Source organism: Cherax quadricarinatus, chromosome 29 (assembly GCF_038502225.1).
Source record: "Cherax quadricarinatus isolate ZL_2023a chromosome 29, ASM3850222v1, whole genome shotgun sequence".
Lineage (NCBI taxonomy): Eukaryota > Metazoa > Arthropoda > Malacostraca > Decapoda > Parastacidae > Cherax > Cherax quadricarinatus.
In genome coordinates, this window is record NC_091320.1 from 12,513,874 (window position 1) to 12,537,873 (window position 24,000).

Below are 24,000 nucleotides of genomic sequence, written 5' to 3' on the forward strand. Positions count from 1 at the left end.
AATGTAAAAAGGAACTTAGCATACCTTTGGCTAATCTTTTAAACATATGACTACAAACTGGCATAGTGCCTGATAAGTGGAAAATGGTAAATGTAATACCTATTTACAAGGCAGGTGACAGGTTCTTGGCTTCGAACTGTAGACCAATAAGCCTTACCTCCATAGTGGGAAAATTTATGGAATCAATAATTGCCGAAGCAATTCGTAGCCATCTTGATAGGCACAGATTGATTAATGAATCTCAACACGGTTTTACAAAGGGGCGTTCCTGTCTTACGAATTTACTAACTTTTTTCACTAAGGTGTTTGAGGAGGTAGATCATGGTAATGAATATGATATTGTGTATATGAACTTCAGTAAGGCTTTCGATAGAGTTCCACACCAGAGGCTATTGAGGAAACTTAAGGCACACGGAATAGGAGGAGAAGTTTTTTCCTGGGTAGAGGCATGGCTGACAAATAGGCAGAATGGGGGCACGCCACAAGCGGTGTTCCTCAGGGGTCAATGTTGGGCCCGTTGTTGTTCACAATTTACATAAACGACATAGATAAGGGAATAAATAGCGGCATAAGCAAATTTGCTGATGACACCAAAATAGGCCGTCCTATTCATTCTAATGAGGACACTAAAGCGCTCCAGGATGATTTGAATAGACTGATGCAATGGTCGGAGAAGTGACAGATGCAGTTTAATATTGACAAATGCAAAGTTCTAAATGTTGGACAGTTAAATAACCATGCCACATATAAACTAAATAATGTAGATCTTAATACTACCGATTGCGAAAAGGATTTAGGAGTTCTGGTTAGCAGTAACCCAAAACCAAGACAACAGTGCATTAGTGTTCGCAATAAAGCTAACAGAATTCTTGGCTTCATATCTAGAAGTATAAATAATAGAAGTCCTCAGGTTGTTCTTCAACTCTGTATATCCTTAGTTAGGCCTCATTGAGACTATGCTGCTCAGTTCTGGTCACCGTATTACAGAATGGATATAAATGCTCTGGAAAACGTACAGAGGAGGATGACAAAGATAACCCCATATATCAGAAATCTTCCCTATGAGGATAGACTGAGGGCCCTGAATCTGCACTCTCTCGAAAGGCGTAGAATTAGGGGGGATATGATCGAGGTGTATAAATGAAAAACAGGAATAAATAAAGGGGATGTAAATAGCGTGCTGAAAATTTCCAGCCAAGACAGGACTCGCAGCAATGGTTTCAAGTTGGAAAAATTCAGATTCAGGAAGGATATAGGAAGGCACTGGTTTGGTAATAGAGTTGTGGATGAGTGGAACAAGCTCCCGAGTACAGTTATTGAGGCTAAAACGTTGTGTAGTTTTAAAAATAGGTTAGATAAATACATGAGTGGGTGTGGGTGGGTGTTAGTTGGACCTGACTAGCTTGTGCTGTTGAGTCTCGTGCCGTGCTCCTTCCTTGAGTGGAGGTGACCAGACTGGGTGGGTCATTGGGCTAATCCGGGGGGGCTCATTGGGCTAATCCGGGGGGAGGACATGGATCTGCTCTGCATGGGTCAGTAGGCCTGTTGCAGTGTTCCTTCTTTCTTATGTTCTTATGTTCTTAGTGAAAAATTAGGGAATTTGATAACTGATGCACATATGAACAAAGGCCGCCTGCTACTAACAGGAGATCTCAACATAAATCTACTACAAGACCAGGACCCACAAGTAACCGAATTCACAAACACTATGAGCAACTGCTTGTTGCTACCAACAATATCAAAACCTAGAAGAATCTCCCAGAATAGTATCTCTTTATTGGACCACATCTGGACTAACACCATATCCCCTTTAAAATCAGGCATTATCACAGACAACACTACGGACCACTACCCTACCTTTCTCATAACCAACCTAGGTAAACTTCCCCAAGACACTACTAAAGTTACCTTCAGACTACATAACGAGACAGCAGTAAATACTTTTATAGCAGCTGTGAATAACGTTGACTGGCATAATGAGCTTGAAACATATACAGACATGAATGAATGTATTCATAATTTTATAAGAAGAACCCACTACCTCTTTAACAAGCATTGCCCTAAAAAAGCTAAGCAGCTCACAGCTAAGAGACTGAATAGTCCATAGCTAACACACACCATCCTCAAATCCATTAATACAAAACACTAATACGAAAAACAGTACAGAATGGGTCAAATAACTAGAGACCAGTCTACACGTTACTCGTCAGCCCTTACCAGCATGATAAGAAGGTCATAAAATTGTATTATGAGAACAGATTACAAAACATCAAAGGTAACATGAAAAAGACCTGGAAAACCCTATCTGAAATTCTAGGAACTAAAAGGATATCCAAAAACAAAATCAAATTAACAAAATCAGACGAACCCCTACTCACACCAACTGAAACAGCAAATAGACTCAATGTTTTCTTCACCATAGGAAAGAATGTAGCAAGCAAAATCCCAGGCTCAAACACCCGTCCATCAGACTACCTCACAGGCACCTACCTGCATACACTATTCCTAGTTCCAACCAACCCAACAGAGGTCTCGCTCAGGAGACATAAACAACTTGCCTACTTTTATGTACAAAAAAGCTTCACAAGTACTATCACCAATTATTGCAACACTCTTTAACAAATCCATTGAATCCTCCACCTTCCCAGCAGTGCTCAAAATAGCGAGGGTCACCCCAATCCATAAAGGAGGTGATCAAGCCGACTTGAATAACTATAGACCAATTTCTAACTTACCACTACTCTCTAAAATCTTTGAAAAATTAATTCACAGACGGATCTATTCCTACATCGACTCAAACAACATACTAAACCCCTGTCAGTTTGGATTCAGGAATAATAAAAGTACAAATGATGCTATTATACACATGCTAGAGCTACGGGCTGGAGTTTTGAGACTATGACCGCGGGTTCAATCCCGGCCGGGGGTATGGTTGGTTTTTTTATGCTAGAGCTAATATATACCGCTCTCGAGAAGAAAGAAGTCCCACTGGGAATTTTCATTGACTTACGTAAAGCTTTTGATACAGTCGACCATGAATTGCTTCACACTAAATAAACACACTACCTAAAGACATACCTTAGTAACAGAAGCCAATACGTGTACGCAAATTGTACAAACTCTTCCACACAACCAGTCACAGTAGGAGTCCCACAGGGAAGTGTCCTTGGGCCACTCCTCTTTCTCATCTGCATCAGTGACCTACCAAATGCATCACAGCTACTCAAACCCGTAATATTTGCAGATGACACTACATACGTCTTCTCCCACCCAAACCCAGTCATACTAGCAAACACTGTCAATGCTAAATTGCAGAAAATATCTACCTGGATGATGACTAATAAACTTACCCTAAATACTGGCAAAACCTATTTCATTCAGTCTGGAACCAGAGGTGCAAATGTTCCACTTAACATAACACTAAATGGATCACCAATCACAAGACACTCTGAGGGAAAATTCCTAGGAATCCACCTAGACAGTAGCCTCAAATTTCAGACACATATACAACAGATTTCCAAGAAAATCTCTAAGACAGTAGGCATACTATCAAAGATACGGTACTATGTTCCACAATCAGCTCTTCTTGCACTGTATCATTCACTCATCTACCCTTATCTCACATATGGAATTTGTGCATGGGGATCAACAATATTAAATCACCTAAAACCACCAATAACCCAGCAAAAGGCTGCAATCAGAATGATAACAAATTCCCACTCACTACAGCATACTCCACCTTTATTCAAAAGTCTAAATCTGCTCACCATAAAGCACATCCACACTTATTCTTGCACCTACTACATACATAGAACAATACACTCAAACATAAACCCTCCACTCAAACTTCTCCTTACTAACCTTAACAGGACACACGACCATAACACAAGACACAGATCACTTTTTGATGTACCCCGTGTCCATATCATACTGGGTAAAAACTATATGCACATAAAGGGCCCCAAAATCTGGAATTCATTACCAGAAATTACTAAAGTAACCAGGCCTGAAAACAAATTTAAGACTCTTCTATAAAACCACTTACTCGCTCTGGACTAAATAATCAATACTTAATAAATTTCCCATTTACTTAAATCTTAAAACTTCAAGACAATAATAGAAAATTGATCATCTTGTTATGTTATACATTGTAATGCGACAAATTCACAACTAAATGTTTCAAAATTGAAATGTTCAAACTTCACTGTTGCAATTACTCAATTGTACTTCATATTGTAAATTGTTTACGTTAATTTTTACCACTGAATCTATCATTGCTTACTTAATTTTAAGTTAATTTTAAGTCTGCCCATAATGTTCTGCATACAAGGCGCTGCTGGCATGTACACCCAACTACTTTAATTCCTTGTACAACTATGTATCATGTCCAAATAAAGTATTGTATTGTACCGTATTATAAGAAAAGTTTATATTAAGCTTCTTTTATATTAATTGTCATCGATTACAGATTGTTCCGTGGCGAGCTTGAGGAGGAGGTAGTGAAGAGTGAGTCTGAGGTTGTGAGGTTCAGACTGTGGCAACCCAGCCACCATGCCAGGAACCAGTGGGCCTTTGATAACCTCAAGATCTCTGCTGACACTCAGACCAGCACCATACAAGCAGACTTTTCTGTTAGTATCCTGCAGCGCACTATGCTGAGATTTTTCGCTCTCCCCCTCCCCTTTTCCCCCCTCTCTCCCCAGCTTCCTCACCCCCCCCCCCAAGAAAAAAAGATAATTCCAAGAAAGTTAAACAAGGAAAATTTTATCATTTTTTTAATCAACAATATAATCTACCTTGTACATAATTACTATCACATTTGCTTTGTCTGTTTCGTAATGTGAAGTCCAGGAGCTTCTCTTAATTCTTGGTATAACTTATCAAATCACTGAGGACAACTGTGTTGGAGAGGTCTAACAGTTGTGTTGGAGAGGTCTGACAGTTTTGTTGGAGAGGTCTAACAGTTGTGTTGGAGAGGTCTAACAGTTGTGTTGGAGAGGTCTGACAGTTGTGTTGGAGAGGTCTGACAGTTGTGTTGGAGAGGTCTGACAGTTGTGTTGGAGAGGTCTAACAGTTGTGTTGGAGAGGTCTAACAGTTGTGTTGGAGAGGTCTGACAGTTGTGTTGGAGAGGTCTGATGTTGTGTTGGAGAGGTCTGACAGTTGTGTTGGAGAGGTCTGACAGTTGTGTTGGAGAGGTCTGACAGTTGTGTTGGAGAAGTCTGAGCAAAGCTCATACCTCAAAGATTTGTTAAGTTATACCATGAATTAAGTAAAGATACTGGACTTCACCTCACGAAACACAAAACAAATGCGATAGTAATTATAATTATGATCAAGTACTATAACACAGGCCAGTGTGTTAATACACTGTCCTGTGAGTTTAAGGTCTCACTTGTCACTATGGGTTTTAAACCTCACCTGTTTCCCGATTTTTTTTTTTTTTTTTTTTTTTGCAGTCGTGTTATTACGATTTCATGAGTCAACAAAGGAACTTTGTGAAGTGTTTCTGACCTGTAACTTTTCGGTCATAAATATTCAACATTATTTTAAAAGTTTGACTTACAGACGCATGCTAGATACATTATAATATGTGTTACTGTTTGTTGTGTTACAGCCGAGCTCAGTGGTGGCGTCACCGTGGTTGAGGGTGACGGGTAACCATCACCTTAACTACTGTGACAGTGATGACATCGCTCAGGTCATGGACGGTACTGAAGCAGTCCGTCAAGCGGTAACCAACCCGCTTACCTTATCCATTGATGACGTTATCGCCTTCCAGGTGCGTTACTTGTGTTGTTACCTAGCTGTAATTGCCTAGCTATCCTCATGGGGTTGAACTTCAGCTCCCAGACCCTGGCTCTCAAGCTTTCGTCAACTGCAGTAGTTGTCAAAAATCTTGGCTTCACTGGTATCCTCGTCTGATGTGAGCTTCCATTACCTCCTTTGCAAGCTTATTCCTCTCATTTAATGAATAAATAGAGCATTGGAATCTTGTCCAATTCTAATGCTATATTTATGTTGTTTTAATCTTAGTTTGAGATTTTTACCAGTTTGACAGTAATAAACTTTATCGCAAATTTTACAAGGAATCTTATAGACACATCCATCAGCATTTTGGGGGGAATTCTTTATCAAAAGTTTTTTTTACTGTATCAAGATTTTTAAATACAACTTTGATATTAAAAGTCTTAAGAAGAGAAGGCATATCAACCAAGTTTTCATGGTAAGGGAGAACCAACATATTTTTAGTTGAATAAGGCTGGTTGTCCCTTTTTGGATTGTAAAAAGTATTTCTTGCAACTTTAAAAGATTTTAAAAGATTTAGCTCTCTCATAAATTCTGGATATTTCTTCATCTATGAACTCTGGACTACAACTATGCAAAGATCTCAAGAACATTGATGAGAAAACCAACAGTTTAACTCTATCTTGATGTGAAGAATAATAGTGGACATAGGAACAGTTATTTGTAGGTTTTCTGTAAATTTTAAATTTGAATTCATTATTACCCTTAATAATTAAAACATCTAGAAAAGGCAATGAGTTTTTTCTCAAATTCAACAGTAAAGTTTATAGAATGGGCAAAGCTATTTAATTTAACAAGGAAATGGTGTATATCTACATTCTTGGGCATAAGACACAAAATATCATCAACATATCTGAACCATTTAGCTCTATCAGGGAGGATTGTGTTAAGCAGCCTTGTTTCAAAAAAATAAATGCATAGGTTACTAAGAACAGGTGAAAGAGGATTTCCCATTGCCATACCAAACTTCTGAATGTAAAACTTATCATTAAATATAAATTTTGCATCAACAATGCAAAGTTTAATAAGTTTAATGATGGTAGGAACTGGCAATGGTAAATCGTGATTAACAAGTTCTTCAGATAAGAAACTTAATAAATCATCAACGGGAACTTTTGTAAATAAGGAAGTAGCATCGAAACTAACCATGTTAAAACCATTTAAGTCAGTCAAAGAGCTTAATTTATGATGAACAATTAGCCACATGTTTCTAATTCTTTATCTTGTCGGTATTGTGTACCATTCATGTACCTGGCTTCATACCACATACATTGGTCCAGGGACAGAAACAATTGTAGTAAATCAGCTTTAATTCGTACCAAATGTTTACCATTAAGCCAAAGTCTTTCCTATTAGCTATTAGGGTAGTTGAACAAGATTGTAAAGACCGGATCTGTGGTTGCAGTCTGACCAAGTGTTGTTGTTATAATTCATATTTTTTTTGTTTTTGTTGCTGTTATTGTTAAATTTATATGAAGCACGATACCTGTGTGGGTAATTCAACACAAGTAGTGTAGACTCTGTGTACTGGTGTATGTCTGTTAAGGTCCAGACACACACGCGTCTTAACTACATTCAGTAAGTTGTCTTTATGACCTGTTGTAGATCAGCGTAGGATGCGACAAACTCTCGAAGGAGGGGCGGCCTGTGCTCCTGCAGTACTCCAAGGATGGTGGTGTCACCTGGGCCCTGGTGGAGGAGGGATGTCCTGCTTCAGCTCTTCACTGTCATGGTCCCAAGGAACCCAGCGTGTATCACCCAGGCCACCACGGACCATGGACCCGAGTCCTGCTTCCTGTGGACCACAGACTGGCCCAAGGGTGAGGCAAAAGGCAGCATGACAATGGTGTATTTAGTACTATTGGCATAGTCAACTGTTCTCCTGTTGATATTTGAAAGACAGATTGCTAACAGAGACGACATATTTCTAACCCAAAATATACCGTATAACAGTCTAGAATATCACCATTGGTGACCACCGTATAAGGTCGTTTGTACCCAGATAACAATACTTTATATAATAACAGAGGGAAGGACTCGCCATCACTCTCATATTCATTTTAATTACTGTACTTAGTGGTCACCTCTCCCAGAGAATTTTTTTTTATTAACACATCGGCCGTTTCCCACCAAGGCAGGGTGGCCAGAAAAAGAAAAACTTTCATCATCATTCATTCCATCACTGTCTTGCCAGAAGGGTGCTTTACACTACAGTTATAAAACTGCAACATTAACACCCCTCTTCAGAGTGCAGGCACTGTACTTCCCATCTCCAGGACTCAAGTCCGGCCTGCCGGTTTCCCTGAATCCCTTCATAAATGTTACTTTGCTCACACTCCAACAGCACGTCAAGTATTAAAAACCATTTGTCTCCATTTGCTCCTATCTGACACGCTCACGCATGCCTGGTGGAAGTACAAGCCCCTCGCACCCGAAACCTCCTTTACCCCCTCCCTCCAACATTTCCTAGGCCGACCCCTACCCCGCCTTCCCTCCACTACAGATTTAAACACTCTCGAAGTCATTCTGTTTTGTTCCATCCTCTCTACATGTCACAGAATATTCTCATATAACACATTGACACAACGTCCACCTACTGCATTAGTCAACTATTATCCTAAACATATAAACTGGTGTATACAGAGAACACAATAATGTAAATGTAGAGGTTATCTAGAACTATCCTCCCCACCAGTTAATATAACCCTGCCTTCTGTACGCTGGAACTATCCTCCCCACCAGTTAATATAACCCTGCCTTCTGTACGCTGGAACTATCCTCCCCACCAGTTAATATAACCCTGCCTTCTGTACGCTGGAACTATCCTCCCCACCAGTTAATATAACCCTGCCTTCTGTACGCTGGAACTATCCTCCCCACCAGTTAATATAACCCTGCCTTCTGTACGCTGGAACTATCCTTCCCACCAGTTAATATAACCCTGCCTTCTGTACGCTGGAACTATCCTCCCCACCAGTTAATATAACCCTGCCTTCTGTACGCTGGAACTATCCTCCCCACCAGTTAATATAACCCTGCCTTCTGTACGCTGGAACTATCCTCCCCACCAGTTAATATAACCCTGCCTTCTGTACGCTGGAACTATCCTCCCCACCAGTTAATATAACCCTGCCTTCTGTACGCTGGAACTATCCTTCCCACCAGTTAATATAACCCTGCCTTCTGTACGCTGGAACTATCCTCCCCAACAGTTAATATAACCCTGCCTTCTGTACGCTGGAACTATCCTCCCCACCAGTTAATGTAACCCTGCCTTCTGTACGCTGGAACTATCCTCCCCACCAGTTAATATAACCCTGCCTTCTGTACGCTGGAACTATCCTCCCCAACAGTTAATATAACCCTGCCTTCTGTACGCTGGAACTATCCTTCCCACCAGTTAATATAACCCTGCCTTCTGTACGCTGGAACTATCCTCCCCACCAGTTAATATAACATTGCCTTCTGTACGCTGGAACTATCCTCCCCACCAGTTAATATAACCCTGCCTTCTGTACGCTGGAACTATCCTCCCCACCAGTTAATATAACCCTGCCTTCTGTACGCTGGAACTATCCTCCCCACCAGTTAATATAACCCTGCCTTCTGTACGCTGGAACTATCCTCCCCACCAGTTAATATAACCCTGCCTTCTGTACGCTGGAACTATCCTCCCCACCAGTTAATATAACCCTGCCTTTTGTACGCTGGAACTATCCTCCCCACCAGTTAATATAACCCTGCCTTCTGTACGCTGGAACTATCCTCCCCACCAGTTAATATAACCCTGCCTTCTGTACGCTGGAACTATCCTCCCCACCAGTTAATATAACCCTGCCTTCTGTACGCTGGAACTATCCTTCCCACCAGTTAATATAACCCTGCCTTCTGTACGTTGGAACTATCCTCCCCACCAGTTAATATAACCCTGCCTTCTGTACGCTGGAACAATCCTCCCCACCACTTAATATAACCCTGCCTTCTCTACGCTGGAACTATCCTCCCCACCAGTTAATATAACCCTGCCTTCTGTACGCTAGAACTATCCTCCCTACCAGTTAATACAACCCTGCCTTCTGTACGCTAGAACTATCCTCCCCACCAGTTAATATAACCCTGCCTTCTGTACGCTAGAACTATCCTCCCCACCAGTTAATATAACCCTGCCTTCTGTACGCTAGAACTATCCTCCCCACCAGTTAATATAACCCTGCCTTCTGTACGCTGGAACTATCCTCCCCACCAGTTAATATAACCCTGCCTTCTGTACGCTGGAACTATCCTCCCCACCAGTTAATATAACCCTGCCTTCTGTACGCTGGAACTATCCTCCCCACCAGTTAATATAACCCTGCCATCTGTACGCTATAACTATCCTCCCCACCAGTTAATATAATCCTGCATTCTGTACGCTGGAACTATCCTCCCCACCAGTTAATATAATCCTGCTTTCTGTACGCTGGAACTATCCTCCCCACCAGTTAATATAATCCTGCCTTCTGTACGCTGGAACTATCCTCCCCACCAGTTAATATAACCCTGCCTTCTGTACGCTAGAACTATCCTCCCCACCAGTTAATATAACCCTGCCTTCTGTACGCTGGAACTATCCTCCCCACCAGTTAATATAACCCTGCCTTCTGTACGTTGAAACTATCCTCCCCACCAGTTAATATAACCCTGCCTTCTGTACGCTGGAACTATCCTCCCCACCAGTTAATATAACCCTGCCTTCTGTACGCTAGAACTATCCTCCCCACCAGTTAATATAACCCTGCCTTCTGTACGCTAGAACTATCCTCCCCACCAGTTAATATAACCCTGCCTTCTGTACGCTGGAACTATCCTTCCCACCAGTTAATATAACCCTGCCTTCTGTACGCTGGAACTATCCTCCCCACCAGTTAATATAACCCTGCCTTCTGTACGCTGGAACTATCCTTCCCACCAGTTAATATAACCCTGCCTTCTGTACGCTGGAACTATCCTCCCCACCAGTTAATATAACCCTGCCTTCTGTACGCTAGAACTATCCTCCCCACCAGTTAATATAACCCTGCCTTCTGTACGCTAGAACTATCCTCCCCACCAGTTAATATAACCCTGCCTTCTGTACGCTGGAACTATCCTCCCCACCAGTTAATATAACCCTGCCTTCTGTACGCTGGAACTATCCTCCCCACCAGTTAATATAACCCTGCCATCTGTACGCTATAACTATCCTCCCCACCAGTTAATATAACCCTGCCTTCTGTACGCTAGAACTATCCTCCCCACCAGTTAATATAACCCTGCCTTCTGTACGCTAGAACTATCCTCCCCACCAGTTAATATAACCCTGCCTTCTGTACGCTGGAACTATCCTTCCCACCAGTTAATATAACCCGCACACCAACCACCCTGCCAGCCTACCTAGCACACCAACCACCCTACCAGGCTAACTAGCACACCAACCACCCTGCCAGCCTACCTAGCACACCAACCACCCTGCCGGCCTACCTAGCACACCAACCACCCTGCCGGCCTACCTAGCACACCAACCACCCTGCCAGCCTACCTAGCACACCAACCACCCTGCCATCCTACCTAGCACACCAACCACCCTGCCGGCCTACCTAACACACCAACCACCCTGCCAGCCTAACACATCAACCACTCTGCCAGCCTACCAAGGCCATCAACCACCCTGCCAGCCTACCTAACAGACCAACCACCCTACCAGGCTAACTAGCACACCAACCACCCTGCCAGCCTACCTAGCACATAAACCACCCTGCCAGCCTAACACACCAACCACCCTGCCAGACTACCTAGCACACCAACCACCCTGCCAGCCTACCTAGCACACCAACCACCCTGCCAGCCTACCTAGCACACCAACCACCCTGCCAGCCTACCTAGCACACCAACCACCCTGCCAGCCTACCTAGCACACCAACCACCCTGCCAGCCTACCTAGCACACCAACCACCCTGCCAGCCTACCTAGCACACCAACCACCATGCCAGCCTACCTAGCACACCAACCACCCTGCCAGCCTACCTAGCACACCAACCACCCTGCCAGCCTACCTAGCACACCAACCACCATGCCAGCCTACCTAGCTCACCAACCACCCTGCCAGCCTACCTAGCACACCAACCACCCTGCCAGCCTACCTAGCACACCAACCACCCTGCCAGCCTACCTAGCACACCAACCACCCTGCCATCCTACCTAGCACACCAACCACCCTGCCAGCCTACCTAGCACACCAACCACCCTGCCACCCTACCTAGCACACCAACCACCATGCCAGCCTACCTAGCACACCAACCACCCTGCCAGCCTACCTAGCACACCAACCACCCTGCCAGCCTACCTAGCACACCAACCACCCTGCCAGCCTACCTAGCACACCAACCACCCTGCCAGCCTACCTAGCACACCAACCACCCTGCCAGCCTACCTAGCACACCAACCACCCTGCCAGCCTACTTAGCTCAGTTCTCTGTGAGTGACGGCATGAAGGTCCCCTGCCATCCCTTAGTGTCATGTCATCGTGGGAATGTGTTAGTACGTGGAGTCACATGAGAGAAAACTATGACCATGTGATGTTAACGTGTTCTTCATTATGGCTGGAATACGATGATAGAAACGTGTTAATGTGTTGTGAAATTAGAACCTCTTAACATCAACCTCAGTTGTGTTCTCACAAGCAAGACGAGGAGAACTGACACGAGATGTCAACACTAGTCCATCTCTCTTTCACGAGTGACACCATCATTCCGTTGATGAGTGAGTCCTTCATGATGTTGATGAGTGAGTCCTTCATGATGTTGATGAGTGAGTCCTTCATGATGTTGATGAGTGAGTCCTTCATGATGTTGATGAGTGAGTCCTTCATGATGTTGATGTGTGAGTCCTTCATGATGTTGATGAGTGAGTCCTTCATGATGTTGATGAGTGAGTCCTTCATGATGTTGATGAGTGAGTCCTTCATGATGTTGATGAGTGAGTCCTTCATGATGTTGATGAGTGAGTCCTTCATGATGTTGATGAGTGAGTCCTTCATGATGTTGATGAGTGAGTCCTTCATGATGTTGATGTGTGAGTCCTTCATGATGTTGATGAGTGAGTCCTTCATGATTTTGATGTGTGAGTCCTTCATGATGTTGATAAGTGAGTCCTTCATGATGTTGATGAGTGAGTCCTTCATGATGTTGATGAGTGAGTCCTTCATGATGTTGATGAGTGAGTCCTTCATGATGTTGATGTGTGAGTCCTTCATGATGTTGATGAGTGAGTCCTTCATGATGTTGATGAGTGAGTCCTTCATGATGTTGATGAGTGAGTCCTTCATGATGTTGATGAGTGAGTCCTTCATGATGTTGATGAGTGAGTCCTTCATGATGTTGATGAGTGAGTCCTTCATGATGTTGATGAGTGAGTCCTTCATGATGTTGATGTGTGAGTCCTTCATGATGTTGATGAGTGAGTCCTTCATGATTTTGATGTGTGAGTCCTTCATGATGTTGATAAGTGAGTCCTTCATGATGTTGATGAGTGAGTCCTTCATGATGTTGATGAGTGAGTCCTTCATGATGTTGATGAGTGAGTCCTTCATGATGTTGATGTGTGAGTCCTTCATGATGTTGATGAGTGAGTCCTTCATGATGTTGATGAGTGAGTCCTTCATGATGTTGATGAGTGAGTCCTTCATGATGTTGATGAGTGAGTCCTTCATGATGTTGATGTGTGAGTCCTTCATGATGTTGATGAGTGAGTCCTTCATGATTTTGATGTGTGAGTCCTTCATGATGTTGATAAGTGAGTCCTTCATGATGTTGATGTGTGAGTCCTTCATGATGTTGATGAATGAGTCCTTCATGATGTTGATGAGTGAGTCCTTCATGATGTTGATGTGTGAGTCCTTCATGATGTTGATGAATGAGTCCTTCATGATGTTGATGTGTGAGTCCTTCATGATGTTGATGAGTGAGTCCTTCATGATGTTGATGAGTGAGTCCTTCATGATGTTGATGAGTGAGTCCTTCATGATGTTGATGAGTGAGTCCTTCATGATGTTGATGAGTGAGTCCTTCATGATGTTGATGAGTGAGTCCTTCATGATGTTGATGAGTGAGTCCTTCATGATGTTGATGAGTGAGTCCTTCATGATGTTGATGTGTGAGTCCTTCATGATGTTGATGAATGAGTCCTTCATGATGTTGATGTGTGAGTCCTTCATGATGTTGATGAATGAGTCCTTCATGATGTTGATGAGTGAGTCCTTCATGATGTTGATGAGTGAGTCCTTCATGATGTTGATGAGTGAGTCCTTCATGATGTTGATGAGTGAGTCCTTCATGATGTTGATGTGTGAGTCCTTCATGATGTTGATGAATGAGTCCTTCATGATGTTGATGAGTGAGTCCTTCATGATGTTGATGTGTGAGTCCTTCATGATGTTGATGAATGAGTCCTTCATGATGTTGATGTGTGAGTCCTTCATGATGTTGATGAGTGAGTCCTTCATGATGTTGATGAATGAGTCCTTCATGATGTTGATGAGTGAGTCCTTCATGATGTTGATGAGTGAGTCCTTCATGATGTTGATGTGTGAGTCCTTCATGATGTTGATGAGTGAGTCCTTCATGATGTTGATGTGTGAGTCCTTCATGATGTTGATGAATGAGTCCTTCATGATGTTGATGTGTGAGTCCTTCATGATGTTGATGAGTGAGTCCTTCATGATGTTGATGTGTGAGTCCTTCATGATGTTGATGAATGAGTCCTTCATGATGTTGATGTGTGAGTCCTTCACACTGTTGATGAGTTAGTCCTTCATGATGTTGATGAGTGAGTCCTTCAAACTGTTGATGAGTGAGTCCTTCATAATGCTGATGAGTGAGTCCTTCATGATGTTGATGAGTGAGTCCTTCAAACTGTTGATGAGTGAGTCCTTCATAATGCTGATGAGTGAGTCCTTCATAATGCTGATGAGTGAGTCCTTCGCACTTTTGATGAGTAAGTTCTTCACACTGTTGATTAGTTAGTCCTTCACACTGTTGATGAGTTAGTCTTTCACACTGTTGATGAGTTAGTCCTTCATAATGTTGATGAGTGAGTCCTTCAAACTGTTGATGAGTGATTCCTTCACACTGTTGATGAGTTAGTCCTTCATAATGTTGATGAGTGAGTCCTTCAAGCTGTTGATGAGTGTCTTCACACTGTTGATGAGTGAGTCCTTCATAATGTTGATGAGTGAGTCCCTCAAACTGTTGATGAGTGAATCTTCACACTGTTGATGAGTGAATCTTCACACTGTTGATGAGTGAATCTTCACACTGTTGATGAGTGAATCTTCACACTGTTTATGAGTGAATCTTCACGCTGTTGATGAGTGAATCTTCACACTGTTGATGAGTGAATCTTCACACTGTTGATGAGTGAGTCATCACACTGTTGACGAGCGAGTCATCACACTGTTGATGAGTGAGTCCTTCACACTGTTGTTGAGTGAGTCCTTCACACTGTTGTTGAGTGAGTCCTTCACACTGTTGATGAGTGAGTCTTCACACTGTTGACGAGCGAGTCATCACACTGTTGATGAGTGAGTCCTTCACACTGTTGTTGAGTGAGTCCTTCACACTGTTGTTGAGTGAGTCCTTCACACTGTTGTTGAGTGAGTCCTTCACACTGTTGTTGAGTGAGTCCTTCACACTGTTGTTGAGTGAGTCCTTCACACTGTTGTTGAGTGAGTCCTTCACACTGTTGTTGAGTGAGTCCTTCACACTGTTGATGAGTGAGTCCTTCACACTGTTGATGAGTGAGTCTTCACACTGTTGATGAGTGAGTCTTCACACTGTTGATGAGCGAGTCCTTCACACTGTTGATGAGTGAGTCCTTCACACTGTTGATGAGCGAGTCCTTCACACTGTTGATGAGCGAGTCCTTCACACTTTTGATGAGGACGTTGAAGATCCTCATTTTCAATATTATTATTATACTCAGGGAAAGCGTTAAACCAGCAAGAGTTATACAGTGTCCAATAAAGTGAAGGCAAACAGGCTTGATCCAAGGAAGGGGAGGGTAATTATATTTCCTTGGATCAAGAGCTCTTCCACTGAAGGGTCACTGCCAGTAATGATTAAAGGTTTCTTGCATGTTGCAGGTCAGTGCAGGTCAGGTGGGTGCAGGACAACCCTGGTGAGACTGCAACAGGAGAGTTTGCCCTGCGAGGCTTCTACATAGGCCCACCCTGCCCCTATGCCTGTCATGGTCACGGCCTCTGTACCGCCGCTGGTCTCTGCAAGTGTGACAAAGGTTACAATGGTACGTCTTGCATGTTACAGCTGCAGTGTTGAGGCAGGATTTATTTACTGTGTGACACATCTACACTCTGAGACTCAACACCTGCAACCACATACAGGTAAGTGCACACACACACACATACACACACACACACACACACACACACACACACACACACACACACACACACACACACACATACACACATACACATACACATACACACATACATGCACACACACACACACACACACACACACACACACACACACACACACACACACACACACATACACACACACACACACACATACACACAAACACAAACACATACACACAAACATGCACACACACACACACACACACACACACACACACACACACACACACACACACACACACACACACACACACACACATACACACACACACACACACATACACACGCATACACATACACACATACATGCACACATACATACCACAGGGAGATCGACTGGGAAAACTTGGAGCCACATGGAGAGCCAAGATGATGGATGTGGTACTTGAAAACCTCATGCATCAACATGTCAGGGACACAACCAGAGAGAGAGGGGAGGATGAGCCAGCAAGACGGGATCTTGTGTTCACCCTGAGCAGTTCAGACATCGAGGACATCACTTACGAGAGGCCCCTTGGAGCTAGCGATCATGTGGTTCTGAGTTTTGACTATATAGTAGAGTTACAAGTGGAGAAGGTAACAGGAACTGAAGGGGACAGGCCAAACTATAAAAGGGGGGACTACACAGGTATGAGAAACTTCCTGCAGGAGGTTCAGTGGGACAGAGAAATGGTAGGAAAATCAGTAAACGAGATGATGGAATATGTGGCAACAAAGTGCAAGGAGGCAGAGGAAAGTTTTGTTCCCAAGGGAAACAGAAATAATAGGAAGACCAAAACGAGTCCTTGGTTTACCCGAAGGTGTAGGGAGGCAAAAACTAAGTGCAACAGAGAATGGAAAAGGTACAGGAGGCATAGGACCCAGGAAAACAAGGAGATTAGTAGAAGAGCCAGAAACGAGTATGCGCAGATAAGGAGGGAGGCCCAGCGACAGTATGAAAACGACATAGCATCGAAAGTCAAATCTGACCCGAAACTGCTGTATAGCCACATTAGGAGGAAGACAACAGTCAAGGACCAGGTGATAAGGCTGAGGAAAGAAGGTGGAGAACTCACAAGAAACGATCAAGAGGTATGTGAGGAGCTCAACACGAGATTTAAGGAAGTATTTACAGTAGAGACAGGAAGGACTCTGGGGGGACAGACCAGATGGGGACACCAACAAGGAATACACCAACAAGTGTTGGACGACATACATACAGATGAGGAGGAGGTGAAGAAACTGCTAAGGGACATCGATACCTCAAAGGCAATGGGACCGGACAACATCTCTCCATGGGTCCTTAGAGAGGGAGCAGATATGTTGTGCATACCACTTACCACAATCTTCAACACATCCCTGGAAACTGGGCAACTACCTGAGGTATGGAAGACGGCAAATGTAGTTCCCATTTTCAAAAAAGGAGACAGAAAAGAGGCACTAAACTATAGACCTGTGTCATTGACGTGTATAGTATGCAAAATTATGGAGAAGATTATCAGGAGAGTGGTGGAGCACCTGGAACGGAACAGGAGTATAAATACCAACCAGCACGGATTCACGGAAGGCAAATCCTGTGTCACAAACCTTCTGGAGTTTTACGATAAAATAACAGAAGTAAGACAAGAGAGAGAGGAGTGGGTTGATTGCATCTTCTTGGACTGCAAGAAGGCCTTTGACACAGTTCCTCACAAGAGATTAGTGCAGAAGCTAGAGCATCAGGCGCATATAACAGGAAGAGCACTGCAATGGATCAGAGAATACCTGACAGGGAGGCAACAACGAGTCATGGTACGTAATGATGTATCACAGTGGGCACCTGTGACGAGCGGGGTCCCACAGGGGTCGGTCCTAGGACCAGTGCTATTTTTGGTATATGTGAACGACATGACGGAAGGGTTAGACTCAGAAGTGTCCCTGTTTGCAGATGATGTGAAGTTAATGAGGAGAATTAAATCTGATGAGGACCAGGCAGGACTTCAAAGAGACCTGGACAGACTGGACACCTGGTCCAGCAAATGGCTTCTCGAATTTAATCCTGCCAAATGCAAAGTCATGAAGATAGGGGAAGGGCACAGAAGACCACAGACAGAGTATAGGCTAGGTGGCCAAAGACTGCAAACCTCACTCAAGGAGAAAGATCTTGGGGTGAGTATAACACCGAGCATGTCTCCGGAAGCACACATCAATCAGATAACTGCTGCAGCATATGGGCGCCTGGCAAACCTGAGAACAGCATTCCGACACCTTAGTAAGGAATCATTCAAGACACTGTACACCGTGTATGTCAGGCCCATACTGGAGTATGCAGCACCTGTTTGGAACCCGCACTTGATAAAGCACGTCAAGAAACTAGAGAAAGTACAAAGGTTTGCAACAAGGTTAGTTCCAGAGCTAAGGGGAATGTCCTATGAAGAAAGATTAAGGGAAATCGGCCTGACGACACTGGAGGACAGGAGGGTCAGGGGAGACATGATAACGACATATAAAATACTGCGTGGAATAGACAAGGTGGACAAGGACAGGATGTTCCAGGGAGGGGACACAGAAACAAGAGGCCACAATTGGAAGTTGAAGACACAAATGAGTCAGAGAGATAGTAGGAAGTATTTCTTCAGTCATAGAGTTGTAAGGCAGTGGAATAGCCTAGAAAGTGACGTAGTGGAGGCAGGAACCATACACAGTTTTAAGACGAGGTTTGATAAAGCTCATGGAGCGGGGAGAGAGAGGGTCTAGTAGCAACCGGTGAAGAGGCGGGGCCAGGAGCTAGGACTCGACCCCTGCAACCACAAATAGGTGAGTACACACACACACACACACACACACACACACACACACACACACACACACACACACACACACACACACACATACACATACACACAGACACTCACACACAGACATGCACACACACACACACACACACACACACACACACACACACACACACACACACACACACACACACACACACACACACGCACAGATGACGTGAAGTTAATGAGAATTAAATCAGACGCGGACCAGACAGGTCTACAAAGAGACCTGGACAGGCTGGATGTGTGGTCCAGAAACTGTATCGTTCCAGTCACGGTATTGTGCCTTTTTTTTGTTATTGAGGGCAAAGAAGACTGCAGACAGAGTATAGGCTAGGTGGCCAAAGGCTGCAAACCTCGCTCAAGGAGAAAGACCTAGGAGTGAGTATAATACCGAGTACATCGCCAGAAGCACACATTAACCAGATAACTGCTGCGGCATATGGGCGCTTGGCAAACCTGAGAATAGCGTTCCGGTACCTCAGTAAGGAATCGTTCAAGACTTTATACACTGTGTACGTCAGACCCATACTGGAGTACGCAGCACCAGTTTGGAACCCACACAGGGTCAAACACGTCAAGAAATTAGAGAAAGTGCAAAGGTTTGCAACAAGGCTAGTTCCAGAGCTAAGGGGAATGTCCTATGAAGAAAGGTTAAGGGAAATCGGTCTGACAACACTGGAGGACAGGAAGGTCAAGGGAAACATGATAACGACATACAAAATACTGCGTGGAATAGACAAGGTGGACAGAGACAGGCTGTTCCAAAGATGGGACACAGAAACAAGGAGTCACAATTGGAAGCTGAAGACTCAGATGAGTCAAAGAGATGTTAGGAAGCAATTCTTCAGTCATAGAGTAGTTAGGAAGTGGAATAGTCTGGCAAGCGATGTAGTAGAGGCAGGAACTATACATAGTTTTAAGACGAGGTATGATAAAGCTCATGGAGCAGGGGGAGAGAGGACCTAGTAGCGGTCGGTGAAGAGGCGGGGCCAGGAGCTGAGTCTCGACCCCTGCAACCACAATTAGGTGAGTACACACACACTACCCCTCCCCCCTGACTTACCCTCTTCCCTCTCTTAGCTTTCCCCTCACTTCTCTCTCTTACCTCTCACCCCTAGTCTTCCCCCTCACTTCCCCCCACACACACATTCACTCTGAAAATACATAGGCTTGTAATGGGGTAAAATACATAAGCTCCTATGTGTGGTTAAAAAAATGAGTACCCGAGGGGGCAGAGACCCAGGGGTCTGGTGGATGCACCCAGGAGGGAGGAACCTGGGAGGGAAGCTTGGGAGTTAGCGCTCAAATAAAGGGAGGGAGAGTGGGGAAGGAAGCTAGCAGAGTTAGGCAAGGAAATGGAGGAGACCATAGCTGAAGAGAGCAGGAAGTGGGGACTACAAGTCTTAGCAGCAGAAGATAAGATACAGTGCTTAAAAGAGGAGCTAAAAAACCTGAAACAGATTAGAGAGACAAATGACAGTACAGACATGACATCAAGAACTTCTGTACCAGTCACAGACAAGGGGACTGTAGGGATCCAGAAAAAGATGAGCACACTAAGGTCAACTGAGAAGCCTGAAGACAATGAAGGAGCTATGACATATGCCGAGACTCTAAAAGATAACTACAGTGGCAAGGAACAGTTGAGTAGGAAAGACAGTCTGCTGAGCATAGGGGCTGTAGCAAGGGCAGGGATTGAAGGCATGAACGTTCTGATGGAAGGAATTAAAACACCTCAGAGGATGCAAAGGGAGACACAATGGGAGAAGGAGAGGGAGAGGTCAGTGTTTGTCTACAGGCTCCAAGAAGTCAAAGGGAAAACCTACAATGAAAGAAACCAGGGTGAGAAGAAAGCGATCGAAGGTATCATGAAAGCAATAGGTGAGAGAGACATGACCCAGGTGACAAATTTTGGGAGAATTGGGTGGTTTGCGAGAGGAAGGAAATGGCCTGTCAAAGTAATTTTCAAGGCAGAATCAGCTCGAACCAGGATCCTGCAGGAGAAAGCACAACTGAGGGACAAACCAGAGTAATGGAAAGTGTACCTCGATCGCGACAGAATACAGGAAGAAAGGATGATACTGAGAGAGAGGGTACAAAGACGAAAGGAGAAACGGGATGCATTGACGAAGATGAGTAGACCCCAGACTCAGGTGGATAGGCGAACACATCCTGCAAAAACACTCGCAGAAGGACTCCAACCACGACAACCCCGAGACAACTGAACAATCTCAACCAAAACTAACACACTGTTTCCTTTGGCCCCACCCCCCACACCACAAACCCCACCCCTACAGCAGCCCCCTATGGGCACACTGCCCCATCCCCCCATCACAAACTCCACCTACATTGCAACAACCTCAATGCAACTGAACAATCTAAACCAAAACCCACACACTGTTCCCTCTCCCCCCACCCCAACGTCACAAACCCTACCCCTACAGCAGCCCCCTATGGACACTCTGCCCCCATCCCCCATCACAAACCCCACCCACGCTGCAACAACCCCAACACAATTGAATAATCTAAACCAAAACCCACACACTGTTCCCTCTGCCCCCACCCCTACAGCAGCCCTCTATGGGCACTCTGCTCTCACCCCCACCACAACCCCGAACCCACACTGCAAACTCCCATAGGCCCCCTCCAGGGCTCTCGCTCCCTCAACCCAAATATTCTCCCAGGACCACCTTGATAGATAAGAAGCTGAAGGTTAGGTACACAAATGCAGATGGAATAATGAATAAATACGAGGAGTATAATGAAAGAATCAATGAGAAGTCCCCAGACATCATAGCAGTCACAGAAACGAAAATCACTGAGACAATAACAGATGCAGTCTTCCCACCGGGATATCAGATCCTGAGGAAAGATAGAAGGAGCAGAGGGGAGGAGGGGTTGCACTGTTCATAAAAAAACAATGGGGTTTTGAGGAAATGGAAGACATGGACGAGATTGGAGAAAGGGACTACTTAGTAGGTATAATTCAGTCTGGGGAACATAAGGTAGTCATTGCCGTGATGTATAGCCCACCACAAAACTGCAGGGAGCCAAGAGAGGAATATGAAGAGAACAGAGTGATGGTGGACACACTGGCTGAGGTGGCATGAAGAGCTCCATCGTGCAGAGCAAAATTACTGGTTATGGGTTATTTCAACCATAGGGAGATCGATTGGGAAAACCTGGAGCCTCATAGGGTTCCCGAAATGTGGAGAGCCAAGATGATGGAGCAGCTTAGACATTGAGGACATCACATATGAGAGGCCCCTTGGAGCTAGTGATCACGTAGGTCTGAGTTTTGATTACATAGTAGAGTTACAAGTGGAGAGGGTAACAGGAGTCGAATGGCAAAAGCCAAACTATAGAAGGGGGGACTATACAGGTATGAGGAACTTCCTGCGGGAGGTTCAGTGGGACAGAGAACTGGCAGGAAAGTCAGTAAATGAAATGATGGAATATGTAACAACAAAATGCAAGGAGGCAGAGGAGAGGTTTGTTCCCAAGTGCAACAGGAACAGTGGGAAGACCAAAGAGAGTCCTTGGTTTACCCGACGGTGTAGGGAGGCAAAAACTAAGTTCATTAGAGAATGGAAGAGGTACAGAAGGCAAAGGTCCCAGGAGAACAAGGAGATCAGTCGAAGAGCCAGAAACGAATATTCACAGATAAGGAGGGAGGCCCAGCAACAGTACGAAAATGACACAGCATCGAAAGTCAAGTCTGACCCGAAACTACTGTATAGCCACATAAGAAGAAAGATAGCAGTCAAAGACCGGGTGATCAGGCTGAGGAAAGAAGGTGGGGAACTCACAAGAAACAATCAAGAAGTATGCAAGGAGCTCAACATGAGATTTAAGAAAGTATTCACAGTGGAGACAGGAAGGATTCTGGGAAGACAGGACAGAGGGGGACACCAACAGGGAATACACCAACAAGTGCTGGATGACATACACACAACTGAGGAGGAGGCAAAGAAGCCAAGTGACCTTGATTCCTCAAAGGCAATGGGACTGGACAACATCTCCCCGTGGGTCCTTAGAGAGGGAGCAGAAATGCTGTGTGTGCCGCTAACCACAATCTCCAACACATCCCTTGCAACTGGGCAACTACCCGAAGGACGGCACTTATTGGGGATCTACAAACAAACCTACGGCATGGGAATGGGATCCCCAATAAGTGCCGTCCTAGCCAACTTATACATGGAGCACCTAGAGTCCGAACACTTCGCCAACATCATTCCTTCAAGCGTCACTTGGTTACGTTACGTGGACGATGTCCTCGCAATAACTCCAAAACGTTTTGATGTACGGTATCTTCAGGCAAGGCTCAACGCAGTTGAACCAGCGATTCAGTTTACACTAGAAAAAGAGTCCAATGACAAGCTACCTTTCCTCGACGTCCTCATTCACAAAGTAGACAACAACCTAAGATTTCAAGTTTATCGGAAGCCCACCAATAAAAATGATCTCACACACTTCTATTCCAGTCAAGATACCAAGACCAAAAGAGGCATCATCATCGGGTTTTTCCTAAGAGCATACCGAATTTGTAGTCCTGAGTTTCTTGACGAGGAATGCACTTACATTCACCAAACATTCACTGAGTTACAATTTCCTTCTTTTTTCATCAAAGACTGCAAGAAAAGAGCTCTTCAGATCATCAATTCTCCACGCATCAACACCGCTCCCAACAAAGTTATAATTCTTCCCAACAGCCAGGTTGCACTAAACGTCTCAAAAGTACTTTCACAAGCTAACACCAGAGTCGCCATCGCTTCTACCACTTCAATAAAGGATCTAACCAGGACAAAACCCAAGCACCACGAACCAGTCAATGCAGGAGTTTACACTATACCCTGTGGAGGCTGTGACAAGATCTACGTAGGTGAAACAGCAAGAAACCTCGACACCCGCCTCAATGAACACATTTACGCATGTAGGAA

At 44.4% G+C, this 24,000-nt stretch overlaps 1 protein-coding gene across 1 annotated transcript in view; it reads left to right on the top strand.

The window, feature by feature from the left end:
- LOC128690364 (reelin) overlaps positions 1-24,000 on the top strand; it is an 871,665-nt gene that overhangs the window by 331,544 nt on the left and 516,121 nt on the right. The window contains exons 26-29 of the mRNA XM_070089797.1: positions 4,469-4,631; positions 5,616-5,780; positions 7,412-7,626; positions 15,963-16,123. Coding sequence (XP_069945898.1) covers positions 4,469-4,631; positions 5,616-5,780; positions 7,412-7,626; positions 15,963-16,123 — 704 coding nt within the window. The remainder of the gene's footprint in view (positions 1-4,468; positions 4,632-5,615; positions 5,781-7,411; positions 7,627-15,962; positions 16,124-24,000) is intronic.